Source organism: Hoplias malabaricus, chromosome 10 (genome assembly GCF_029633855.1).
Source record: "Hoplias malabaricus isolate fHopMal1 chromosome 10, fHopMal1.hap1, whole genome shotgun sequence".
NCBI lineage: Eukaryota > Metazoa > Chordata > Actinopteri > Characiformes > Erythrinidae > Hoplias > Hoplias malabaricus.
Window position 1 is genome coordinate 8,424,880 of NC_089809.1, and position 12,972 is coordinate 8,437,851.

The following is a 12,972-nucleotide window of genomic DNA, read 5'->3' on the forward strand; positions in this document are numbered from 1 at the left end:
GTAGTAGTCTTTATGGAAAAAGGTTACGGTAAGTCTCCACAAAATTAACGAATGCCTATGTAATGTACCAAATATTCACAGAAACTTTCGCGCGTGAGACCCCGACCTGAATAGAGTTGTAAACAGTCAAGGCTCTCACTCATTTCTGTTTTGGACGTCGTGAACCTAAGAGCGAGAAAGGTGCTAAATGAGCTAAATCCCATTTTCTGTCTATTTAGCTTCTGTGCCATATTTTGTCTCGCTCGCCATCTGACCAATGAGAGACGAGGGGGCGGGGCCAATGGGCGGAGAGAGTGAGAGAAGTTACAGAGAGAGAGAGAGAGGTTGAATGGGAGAGGGAGAGAGAGAGAGCGCGCGAGTAGGAGACTGAGCCTGAGGAGCAGGAGAAAGATTGAAAAAATGACGTTAATTTGGTTGTTTTCGCTGCGTTTTTTACACTCAGTCCGTCCGTTTCGTTCCGTTAAACGCAGGAGTTTGAACTGAGCTGCGAAGGTTGAGACACCTCTCTCTCTCTGTGGCTGTTATGTAGTCTTCACAATCCCTTTCCCCTCATTTCTGTTTTATTCTCATTTTTTCTCAGAATTTAACGTTACGTGTTTGGAGTTGGAGAGAGAAGAGGACGCGAAGGTAGGCCACTGAACGAAACGAGGGCTTTCTGGGGGGAAAAAGGGGGGAAAATCTCGCTCTTTTTTCTCAGAGAAACACTTGAGGCTTCTTTAAATTTAACGCCTGGCCGCCGAAGGCAACGCACGAGCGGAAAAAAGATGGACTGATCGTGACAACATGAAAAAGAAAAAGTGTGGAGGAATAAGGTGTCCCTGCCGTCGAGTGCACGCCTGAAAAAGAGGGGAAGATCGAGACAGACCGAGGAGAGGTAAGAGGAGTGAAAGATGGATGGAGAGAGCAGAGACAGGTGTCTGCACAGGCGTCATTTATAGGAAGGAATGGAGAGGTTATAACCCTACCATACATCCCCTCATATATTTCCTGTCCATAAATATAGGCGGCAAAACTTATTTTTACTCATGCAGTAAATTCTACAGTCTATAAGTGTACCTCATGTACTATAGTGGTTTTATAAAGAAACATTTCAGTGTTCCCACCCTAGTGAAAGGCTACCCCACTTATAGCACGTAGGGAAAAGATTGCTTACCTAACTGTGTTTGATCAGCCATTAAAACAATTCCATGTTTTGGTAGGAATTCTTGTAGTTACGTTGGTTACATTACCTACAGCTGGAAAATTCCAAGTAAATAATTGAGTAGGCACATTTCCCTTTATTTCCTTTGACTGCTCAGCCCCCCAGGTCCTCAACCCCTCTAGTGTTGAGCCCAAAGTTACGCCCTTGCGTGAAAGAAATGCAGAAGTGTGAAGGGAAAAGCTGAGTGTTGTTGATTCGACTGTGCAGGATTTCAATGTTTTGAAGATTGGGCGCAGAGTTAGTCACTTTGCCCCGTGGTTAGGATTTAGCCACATGCATAAGTTGCAGAGTAATTATTGAGATGTATTTTATACAGGCTTGCATTGGTGTAAGAGAGATTGCTGGAAGGATATAAAGAGGGAGGGAGGGCGAGACAGAGAGGGAGAGCTTGGGATAGTGACAAGTAGCTCCTTGAGAGTCTCAGAGGTTCATCATTTTTCATCTCCTCTCTCCTACTGCTGCTGCTGACTGTTTAGTGGAATATGACTTATTACAGACACTTGTGAACCTTGCGCCATACTACTGTAGTTCGCTTGTATCCTTTAATCACAATTAGCCCACCTTATCAATTCTCTTACGCCATTATAGATGCTGGCATGAGCTTCATCTTTCCTTCCACCTGTGTCAGTATCCGATTTCACCTCTTCACCAAGTTGCATCCACTCCCTTTGGACCAGATTAAACCCATCTTTCTTTCTCTCTCCCACAACGCTATCTGACAAGGAGGAAGAGGAGGAGGAGAACATACCCAAACCTGCTGGAGTTCCCTGGTTGCCATGGATCCCCCTCCCTCCTTGAGTTTGTCCCTTCTTGCCGGGAGCGAGGAAGAAGATCAGCGCCCTCCCCTCCCCTTGAGTGGCATTTCCCATGCCTCAGTTACTGGCAACTACCCCAGCAACAACCACTCCAACCACACAGGCGGGACCAGCAGCCTGGAGCGGCTGAACGGCACTCCATCGCCCAGCGGCCCTAGCCTCCCTCCAGCCTCCTTGCCCAAGCTGCCCTTGGCCACGACGCCCCAGTTGCCCACGCCTATTCCTAACGCTTTACACCCTACCAGCACCCCGCTGTCCTCTTGCCTGGGCAGCCAGCACAGCCTCAGTGGGGAGGCTCCGCCAATCTATAACGCCCTCTTCTACTCCTCGCATTCCCCTTCATCGGATCGAGAAAGAGAGCGGGAGCGGGACAGGGAACGGGACAGGGGCTGTAAGCACAGGCAGGCGAGTCCACTGGTCCACCGGCGAGACAGCAATCCCTTTACAGAGATCGCCATGAGCTCGTGCAAGTACAGCGGCGGTGTAATGAAGCCGCTGAGCCGCCTCAGCGCCTCGCGAAGGAACCTCATAGAGTCTGACAGCGGCAGTGACACCAAAGAAGGTGGAAGCGGGGCTGGCGCAGGGCAGGGGGCGACCCAGGCGCCTTCTTCCTCCTCCTCTCTACAGCACCACGGACAGAACCCCCAGCAGCAGAACCCACCTGAAATCGTCATCTCCTCCAAAGAGGACCCTCCCTACGGACACGTGTATGAATTGGAGCCTTCGGCCAATCAGATGTCCATCTACCACCAGAACCACACGCTCTCTGAGAGCAGGGGCACTCTGGGGCTCAGTGGCAGCGGTAGCAATGGACGACGAGGGGGCGGAAACACACCCAGCACCGGAAGGACGGCCTTGAAGGCTTCAAAGCGTAAGAACCAGAACATTGGCTACAAACTGGGCCATCGGAGGGCGCTCTTCGAGAAGAGAAAGAGACTCAGCGACTATGCGCTCATCTTCGGCATGTTTGGCATCGTTGTCATGGTGATTGAGACGGAGCTGTCCTGGGGTGTCTATAGTAAGGTGAGTGACTGGCTGAACATACCATTCATCTGATTGGATGAATGGGTTATCTAGGCTAATGGTTGTAAAACTGGACCTCAGGGAACTCCCAGACTGTCCCCAGTCTTGTTCCAACCTACTTTGTTAACGTAGAATAGACAATACAAGGGTCCCTGAGGAAACACTGATCTAGGTAAGATGATTGTTAAGTGGCAAGCTATGATTGGTATTTAGTAAGCTTTTAGAATAGAACAGTAGATTGAAGGCATGTCTGTCCATGTGGGAGAATTCATGATGTAAGAGACACATAATACATCCATGACCCTGTACGTGAGGAATGTAAGGAAGGCATTGTTGCTGTAAACAGTGGCTGTATTTTAAATGTAGTCGCATCGATGGGTGGTATTAGGTTTCTGACAGCTGTAATAGACTTGTTCATATTTGGTTTATGAGTCTTCAGGGGTGTTTAGGAAGTGCTCCTAAAATGCCTCAAGTGGTAAACACCACTAATCTGTTCTTAACCTTTAGCTATGTAATTATGCATAGTGGCAACGTGGAGGTAAATGTTTGAGATATGCTGTCAAATATTTGTTCTGTGCATGTGTGTGTGTGTGTGTGTGTATGAGAGAGAGAAATAAAGACTGTCTCCCAACCAGAGCTCCCTATACATAAACATATGTTTTATGAATTATTAAAAAGTATTGAAACATATTCAGTATTGCTTAATATATAATTCTTCAAAATTACATTAATATATTAATAATGACAATAAACTTGGCAGCTTTATGCACACTAGCTGCTGCATATATCTAGAATGTTAGAATGAATTTGAAGGCTTGTGTGTGTGTTTGTGAATCATATAAAGATACTACCAAACACTACTGACAATACACAAATAAGATTTGCCCTGTTTTTACAGACCATCTCGATTGCGATTTGTAAATATAAACTAATTTAACATGTTTCTGATGCCTGAAACACACTTCAAATCGTATTGACCATTGTATTATATCCCCTTTCCTTTAAATTACACTTTTTAAATTCTTTGTGAAATGAGGACAAAAATTGTAGAAGTTTTGCAAGTTATTTTTTCCACATTCAGACGGCAGCTGCTCAGCAGTCCGTAGTCACTGTTGTTTGATTTTTCTCTTTATGATGTGGCACAGGAGACAGATCTGGACTGCGGGCCGGGTCGGCCCACCCTCTGTGTCTATGAAGCCACGCTGCTTTTGCCCATGATGAATAAAGGTCTGACTTATCTGGCTGAAATAACCATGTGGTTCCTGGGAAAAGGCACCGTCTTCGTGGAAGCAGATTTTTTGTAGGGTTTGTTTTGTAGCCGTTGAGCCGCGCTGGTTGAACATACTCAGATATTTTTTCCTGAAAAGTCTTTCAAGAGACAGCACATCTTTAGACTGTAAATTGTATGTGATATTTAGAGCTTCATTCTTTACACTAGATGAAGTGCATTTTTGACATGTGACTAAAAGACAACACATTACTGAACAGTACTGTTATATTTATTTATTTATGGACAAAGATTAAGCTTCACTTTGGTTACAAACAAAACAAACAACCAAAAAAAACCCCTGAAAAATGTGCTGTTACTATTATCAGCTGTAGTAGTTTTTTTTTTTTTGCGGGTGATGCTCCTGGACACATTCTCCGTGATGTTTTTGGAAGCACCAGCAGATGTGCTGTGTAGCAGTAGCAACACCTTTTCTTTCAGCAATTTTGAGATGCTCTCTAACTCTGAAGAACTTGCTGAAGCAAAATGATAAACATAATCTTTGTCAAATAAAGGATAAAGCAAAGTTCCACTGATTCAATACCAATCATTTTGAAGCATGCATCCTTACACAGCTTTGTTGTTATTGTGGATCCCAAAAAAAGCAATGGTCATTGTGATCAGGTTCTGTGTTTTAGCATCCATTGCCTCGTCTAGAGCTTGGCCTCAACATGGCGACATTGAGTCTAGCTTTGTGTGTATGTCTGGCTGGGAGTAGTGATTTATGGGAGAGTCAGAGAGCTGTGTTGTATGTTTTATTAATCCGTGCAGGGATTGGGTATTATTAAATAAACATATAATCATACGAGTATGAAATTAAACACCTTTGATGGGTAGACTGGACTCCTGGAGAAAACATATTTGTGTAATGCTCTATGTCGTATTTCTGCACATTCATTCTGTACGTCCTATTGAGACCTGCACCTCACTTTAACAGGTATTTACTTGAAAAATGGTTACAGTACGGTTGACTTAATCTTTTGAATTTTTTTTAACTGGTCTTTTACTTCCTATTTGTTCTGTTAACGTATTCCATTAATTCAATCATTAAAGGGGACATATTATAACCTTTTTTCCACAAGTCTTAACTCCCTGGGGTCTTAATTAAATGTCTGTGACATGTTTTGGTCAAACAGCACTATTTTTTTTACCTTGTGTAAACAGCCCAGTTCAGAACAACCACTCTCAGTGCCCCTTGAGAATGAGCATCTGTTTGATCCAAATCCATTGCTCCCAGAAGTGATGTGTGATGAGATGAAATGCTGGTTCTTAGCCATTTTTGCTAGGTTCTCTTTCGTCTCCATTCTTATTTTCCCCATATTTAATCAGGATGCTTATTTATCCATGATTGTTTTTGTTGGATGTGCTCCTTTTAACCTCACCTTTGTGTTCTCTCACATGAATACTGGTTCAACACTGTGATTGGAAACGCTCCGATGGGTCCAATGTTCTGATTGGTGAGACTCTGATTACGGGAGCAGGCTGAAATTGTGTTGTTTGTGGGTTTATTTGTCTTTGTTTGAAATATCATTTTAAAGTGAAGTAGTGCAGAGATATACAGAGGCATAACAGCACTATCATTGGCTAACGTCGGCTGTCTTAGTGCAAAATCCCCAACTAGCCATCGCATTCAAGCTCTGTTAAAGGAATAACTGTTAGCTTCATGATATTTTAAATAAACAGGCTTCCGTTCATGGCCTGGTTAAACCCCTAAACTTCCTAATTCAGTTTGGTGCTCATGTTACTACCCTGGCTCACCGCCATATTCATACTCCTCTAAACGAAACTGATGGCCTTGGTATTGGTAATTGTGGTGGAAAGAGGATGATGCTGAGGCTTGCTATTTTTTTGCTAGTGGAATTAAACTGTTCGACCCTAAATGACCCTGCACTTACATAATTGATCCAGCGCACCATTAAATGAAAAACTGACTGTCAATAACTCTAGGGCCACTAATACAATCACGCAAAACCATTAGAACTATAAATTTATAACTATATCATTTCTACATTTGTTAGAATTGCCATAAACTTTATTGTACTACAATATTGCATAAAATAAAAAACAGTTTAACTTTCAGCCCTCAGATGGCACTGCATAAGGAACTGTCATGTCATTGTGGTGAATATAGCTCCATGGGTTTGAGTGCTTAGAAAAACTGTTGTCACTTAACAGTGTCTGCCACTGCATTAAGAAATGCAACCTGGAACTTTTTTTGCAAGTAGAAAGGTGTACATCAATTCTGTGTGGAACTGCTAAAGAGTTCTCTGGGCCTAAGCTCATCTCATGGTCCAAAAATCAGAATAAATGTGCTGTGGTCAGAGAAGCCTATGTTTCATCGTTTTTATTCAAATATAAACAATGATTTCCATGCTAATAACGAAGGAGATCATCAGTTATCTAGTTAGTGAAAGGGGTATAATGGGAGAGCAGCGATCCGATATTGGGATCGGGTATCGGTCCCGATATTAACAAAACGAGCTGGATTGGGTATCGGATTAATAGGCCGATCCATGAGACCGATATTTTGAATTGCACTACTCTTTGTCTGACGTCAGTGCCGGATCAGAGCACGTCTGGTGTCTGTCTGGTGACTGCCACTGATGCCCGTGTCTCACTTGGTTTGTTTCTTGTTCAGTTGTGTTTAATTAATGGCCGTCTGTCTGTGTGGGGACCTGGTTTCTATGTTGCTGGCCAGGGGTTAGCTATTTGTTGTCTCTGATGCTAACAGCTGGCCTGCTGACCAGAGGAGCCCATGTCCATCATTAGAGAAACCTGCTGTCGTTGTCTGTGGTTCATGTTTTGCTCTCACTGTTGTTGGCTGTGGCTGATGTTGACTGAAAGAGTTTGTCACGTTCTGCCACTGGTTTGCGGACAGTGCTTTGCTAGCTGCTGCTGCTGATTCGGCCGAGGAATGCGTCCGGGTGCTGGTGCTAGGCTGTGGGATGGTTTCTGCCGCCGTTCCTGGTGACGGCCAGGGGAGCACATCCTGTATATCCACTGACTGCAACTATGGACCTAGAGACTCTGCAGCTGTGTTGACCTGATGGTCCGTTTGTATCTACTGGCGTGGTTAAACTGCTACTATTTACAATGACTGTCAATCATGGGACACATTTAAACCCTGTGGCTCGGTGCTGAACACTGGACGCAGTTTTGTTTTATTTAATTTTTTTGTGTTGCTTTGTACTCTTTTCATTGCTATGTCTTTTGGTGTTTTTTTTGTACTGTGTATTAATATTGTAAGCACTTAAAAAGCGCTATATAAATTAAATGTATAGTAATAATAACAATAATAATGATTATTATTATTTTTTTAATTATTATTTATTGTTTGCATGCTTACAATGTTTAGTTACTGATTATATTTTACCAAAATCTTTGTTTATTCTCGGGTTCAGTTGCTAGATTTTATTTTGGATTTCTGTTTACACTAAATATTTAAAAATAAAATGGATTACTCTTTGTGTGTTTGACAAAGTGAAGTTACTTATTTCCATTTTTGGATGAAACTTTATTTATTTTAATCCATTTTAAGAAGTTTGACTCTAACATTTCACTATATTTGTGTTAATTTGTTATATTTTGTTAATATTTTTTTAGTCAATCCTTGTGTCTTAAGTCTCTCCCACAAGGTGAGGTATATGGGTTATTAATTTTACAATGGTATTTGATGGGTATTGGGTATCGACCAATGCGCAAAGTTTATGTATCATGTCAGTATTGAAAAAAGTCTGATCGGTGCATCTCTAGTGTAAAAGCCAACATCTCTCATGGTATGGGGGATGCATCGATGACCAGGGCATGGATAACTTCAATATGTGAGAAGATTCTATTGATTTTCTCCAGTGGAGCATCTTGAAAGGGAAAATCAGGTGACTATGTACTGTTGAGCAACTGAGGTCTTGTAACAAGCCAGAAAATAAATAAATAAAAATCCACAAATAATTTTAATAGTAAGTATCCTTAGTTCTCAAACGGTTAAACGTTTTAATTAAAAAGAAATATGATGTAACAGTGTTTAACTCTGTGATGATATTAAGAAAATACAGTTATGTTTTTCAGTGAAAACTTTGAAATGATTTATTTTGTGCATTGACCAGTTAAATAAAGCTTTAAGAAAAATAACAAATCACAGATTCTTGTTTTTACTGCATTTTACATAATGTCACAACTTTTTTGGAAATGAAAAGAAATAGGAAAACTGTCTTTTTAAGACAGAAATAGAGAGTCGACTCACCTTTCAGACCAAAATTTCCTCACTTTCCTAAAGGAAAACTCTCCTCCTTTCCGATTGTCCGGTTATATATCTGCATACACAGCTGTGACTCCTTTTTGATGTCTAAAATATTTTCAGAGTATGGTTCCTGCTAAGCATCATCTCTGAATGGTGGATGCAGTGGTAACATTTAAAGTGAACACACCATGAGTTCCCATCACAAGTTCCCAAACGTTTTTTGCATCACCAACTTTTGTAGATAAGAATATTTCTACCTCGGGGGCTTAGTTCTTGCCATAGGAGACAGACACTTCTCTTTGAGAGCCATACGATTAATGTATATTTTTTATAGTACAATGATTCCCTTTGTATTATTGTCCCTTAATTAGTCAGAGCAGGCATATCTAAAAGCCAATTGATTTAGTGTAAAATAATATGAGCCAATTTTTAATCCCGTCATTATATTCCACTGTGAAAAGTCAATGCTGAGGTAAACAAAAATAAAAGAATGATGAAAATAATGCTAAATGAGAATGTTCCAATTCTTGGAACATTACGATGTCTCAGTATCTCAGACATTAATTTATTCTACATATATTAGATATATGTCTGTAACTTTTATTTTTCTGTAACAAATTATGTTTAGGGGCAGCACGGTGGTAGTGTCTCTGTCACACAGCTTGAGGGTTTGAGTCCCACTCCGGGTGACTGTGAGGAGTGTGGTGTGTTCTCCCTGTGTCTGCGTGGGTTTCCTCCGGGTGACTGTCTGAGGAGTGTGGTGTGTTCTCCCTGTGTCTGCATGGGTTTCCTCCAGGGGTGACTGTCTGTGAGGAGTGTGGCGTGTTCTCTCTGTGCCTGCGTGGGTTTCCTCCAGGTGACTGTCTGTGAGGAGTGTGGTGTGTTCTCTCTGTGTCTACGTGGGTTTCCTCCGGCTGACTGTCTGTGAGGAGTGTGGCGTGTTCTCTCTGTGTCTGTGTGGGTTTCCTCCGGGTGACTGTCTGTGAGGAGTGTGGTGTGTTCTCCCTGTGTCTGCGTGGGTGTCCTCCGGGTGACTGTCTGTGAGGAGTGTGGTGTGTTCTCTCTGTGTCTGCGTGGGTTTCCTCCGGGTGACTGTCTGTGAGGAGTGTGGTGTGTTCTCTCTGTGTCTGCGTGGGTATTGCCGCCTTGTGCTCAGTGATTGCGGGTAGGCTCTGAACCCACCGCGACCCTGAATTGGATAAGAGTTACAGGCGATAAATAAATGAAAATGATGTTTAAGTAGTTTTAGGAGACGTTGGACATATGGTTTCCATTACTACCACTGTGAGAAATCATGAATGTAATGTTTTCTTAAATTAAACATTTAATTTTGTATAATTATAATAGATCATAATAATTTAATTTAGCAAAAACAATGATATTCATTGATATGATAATGATAATGATAATGATGAATGATCTACAGTTCATATACATTATTAGCTTTGTAAAATACAGTCCGTGTCATTAAATATTTAAACTAAGTACTACTTTGGAAAACACATTTCGATTTGGAGAGTCTAATAAAGGAACGAGCAATGCTCCTGTTTACATTATTTACATTATGTGCTCTGATCTGTGCCATATTCCAGTGCAGGGTTTGTTTCTATTTTATTTATTGCAATTGCAGCATAATCTCTATATAATATTTTGTCTAAATTGTACGGCTATAACTGTAATACACTGATAACAGACTGGAATTGGTCAGACATATCAGAGGATTAATTAACACAAAAATGTAGAATGTTATAGATATCCATGAAGTTATGAGTATGTGAAGATGTAGACCTAGTTTAGTAAACGATAGATACTCTAGCTTTCATCATGTGTTAGCCACAGAGCTCTAATCTCAGAAACTGCAGGGAATCTTTATCATATAATCTGGCAATTGGATGACTTTGGCTGAAATATTATTGTCTTGTACATTGTGAGGTATAATCAGCTTATAAGGCAGCTGTTAATACACAGTGTGCACTGGGTTTAAAAACAACCCAAACAAACTTTTGACTGCAAGTGTATAATTACTTCATTACGTTTCCATGCCGTTTTTATTTTAACAGACATTTCAAGAGTTAACCCTTCTGTCGAGAGATTTTAGTAAATCTTTGTGAAGATCTCACTGCTTTGAGCCACTCAGCATTTGTTTGGTCAGGTCCTGATGCTGGGAGGGATTTATATTGTTGTAGCTGATTCTTGGCACTGGGCATTGTGACATTAAGCGCGAATGCAGTGCTTGAGATTAAAAAAACTGTCTATCTTACAACATGCTGAAGTCACAGATTATAAGGGGTGTCCACACTTATTGGACACATACACTTAACGATCGCTGGATTAGGAACACCTCCCTTGTATCTCCACTCATTGTCCATTTGATCAGCTCCATTGACCAAACTTTGAGGTTCTACAATTACAGGCTGTAGTCCACCTGCTACTTCTAATTCTCTAGTCCTTCATCAGTGGACACAGGACACCACCCACAGGACGCTATCGGCTGGATGTTTTTGGTCGGTGGACTGTTCTCAGTCCAGCAGTGACACTGAGGGGTTTAAAAACTCCAGGAGCATTGCTGTGTCTGATCCACTCGCACCAGCACAAAACACACTAACACACCACCACCACGCCATTGTACCTGCTCTGTGGTGGTACTTTGGGGATTCCTGACCAGTGAAGAGTAGGGTGAAATGGGGATGCCGTGAAACTGGTGTAACACAGTGTGTAACTGTAGAACTACTTCTGTGCCCCTGTGTGGTCTGTGGAGCTGATAAAATGGACAGTGAATGTAGATACAATGTAGATGTTCCTAATCTAGTGACCATGTGTTTAATTAAAGCTGACAGCTTTGCATGTGTGGAAAGTGGTGAAGGTTCACATCTGGGATGATGATGATATTCTGTCAGTTTCTAAATGTGAATTTTGTCCACATCTTCCAGTGGTAAGCAGCTGACGCATGGGTTGTCCTTATAATGCGAGAGGTTAAGATGTGGCTGACATTTAAGGGCATTTCTCTCTCTCTCTCTCTCTCTCTCTCTCTGTATTTATAAATCTTTCTCTTTGACTTACTCTTTCCATCTCCCTCTTTTCACTCTTTCTCATTTTTGTGTCTCTCTTGCTCTCTTCTTTACCCTGATCTCCCATTTTCTCTCTCTCTCTCTCTCTCTTTCTGTCTCACTTGCTTTAATGCTTTTTTCTATATTTGTCTTTCTCTTTTACGCTATCATTTTGTTCTCGTTTTGTCCTCTTCTCGCTCACTCAGTCTCTCTCTATCTGACTCGCTCTTGTTCTCTCTCTCTCTCTCTCTCTCTCTCTCTCTCTCTCTCTCTCTCTCTAGCCTGTCCAACCTTTAGCCTGTTTTCTCACTCTGCATCTCTCTCTCGGCTCTCTTTTCCTTCTGATGCTTTTAGTACTCTTTTCTCTGTCTCACCCACTCATTTTCTCTCCTGCTCTGTTTCTCTCAGAGGATTCCTTTCCTCCTCTCTTGATAATTATTCCTGGTCTCTCTCTCTCACTCTCTCTCTCTCTCTCTCTCTCTCTCTCTCTCTCTCTCTCTCTCTCTCTCTCTCTCTCTCTCTCTCTCTCATACAGATCTATGTTAGCTGTCTCTTGAAACCCTCCCCTCTGAAAATCTGTCTCTCTATTTCTCTCTCTCTCTCTCTCTCTCTCTCTCTCTCTCTCTCTCTCTCTCTCTCTCTCTGTCTCTCTCTCTCTCTCTACCTCTCTCTCTCTCGCTCTCTCCCTCTGTTATTGTAGTGGGCGGGTGAACGGGGGAGTGTTATTGGAGAGGGAGAGAAAAGCGAGTGAGTGTGAGGAGAGATGAAATGAAAGGCTGTAATAAAATCTCTTTATTTGAGATCGAAAAACGGCAGAGTGAGTCAAGCCTGCACATGAATAATGGCCGCGGTGATTGTATACCATTATAGCCATTATAAAACAACACAAAAGGAGGCTGTTAGTGCCACGTCGCCTCTCACAGCAATTAAAGGGCTTTCTCCCAGTACATTACGACCATGCATCCTCACAGAGGACACCCGACACGCTCCACACACTCTCTCTGTCAGGATACCAGAACTTCGACTTTAATACCCAAACCACCTAGGGGTTAAAGTACGTCTCGATGGTGATTTCATTACCTAGGATAAACATGCATTAATATTTACAGCATTTGACATAATCTCTTATCCAGAGCATCTTTCAGTTTTAATCCCGTTACAGTGATCTGCATCTGCGATGATTTGTAGCCGTAGTCTTACCAGGTTCTCTTGGTACAAAGGGGTTTGTCTTAGCCGAGCAAGGACTTGAACGCTAGTCTGCTGCAGGCAGTTCAGTGGTGTTACCCGCTAGAGTACAACAGCCACCGTAGTAACACAAAGGCTGAGAATTTTAAGTCTTAAAGTTGTTAATAAAAATGTCACTCCAGTTGAATGTGCCTTAC

The 12,972-nt window shown here is 42.0% G+C and overlaps 1 protein-coding gene across 2 annotated transcripts in view; it reads left to right on the forward strand.

Moving 5' to 3' along the window:
- The first annotated feature begins 346 nt into the window (after positions 1 to 346).
- kcnn3 (potassium intermediate/small conductance calcium-activated channel, subfamily N, member 3) overlaps positions 347 to 12,972 on the forward strand; it is a 111,330-nt gene continuing 98,704 nt past the window's right edge. The window contains exons 1-3 of one of the 2 annotated variants that reach the window (XM_066683090.1): positions 347 to 492; positions 581 to 874; positions 1,925 to 3,039. In XM_066683090.1, the coding sequence (XP_066539187.1) occupies positions 1,978 to 3,039 (1,062 nt within the window). In that variant the 5' untranslated portion in view covers positions 347 to 492; positions 581 to 874; positions 1,925 to 1,977. Of the gene's footprint in view, positions 875 to 1,924; positions 3,040 to 12,972 lie in introns of both variants that reach the window. The other variant, XM_066683089.1, reaches the window with a different exon arrangement.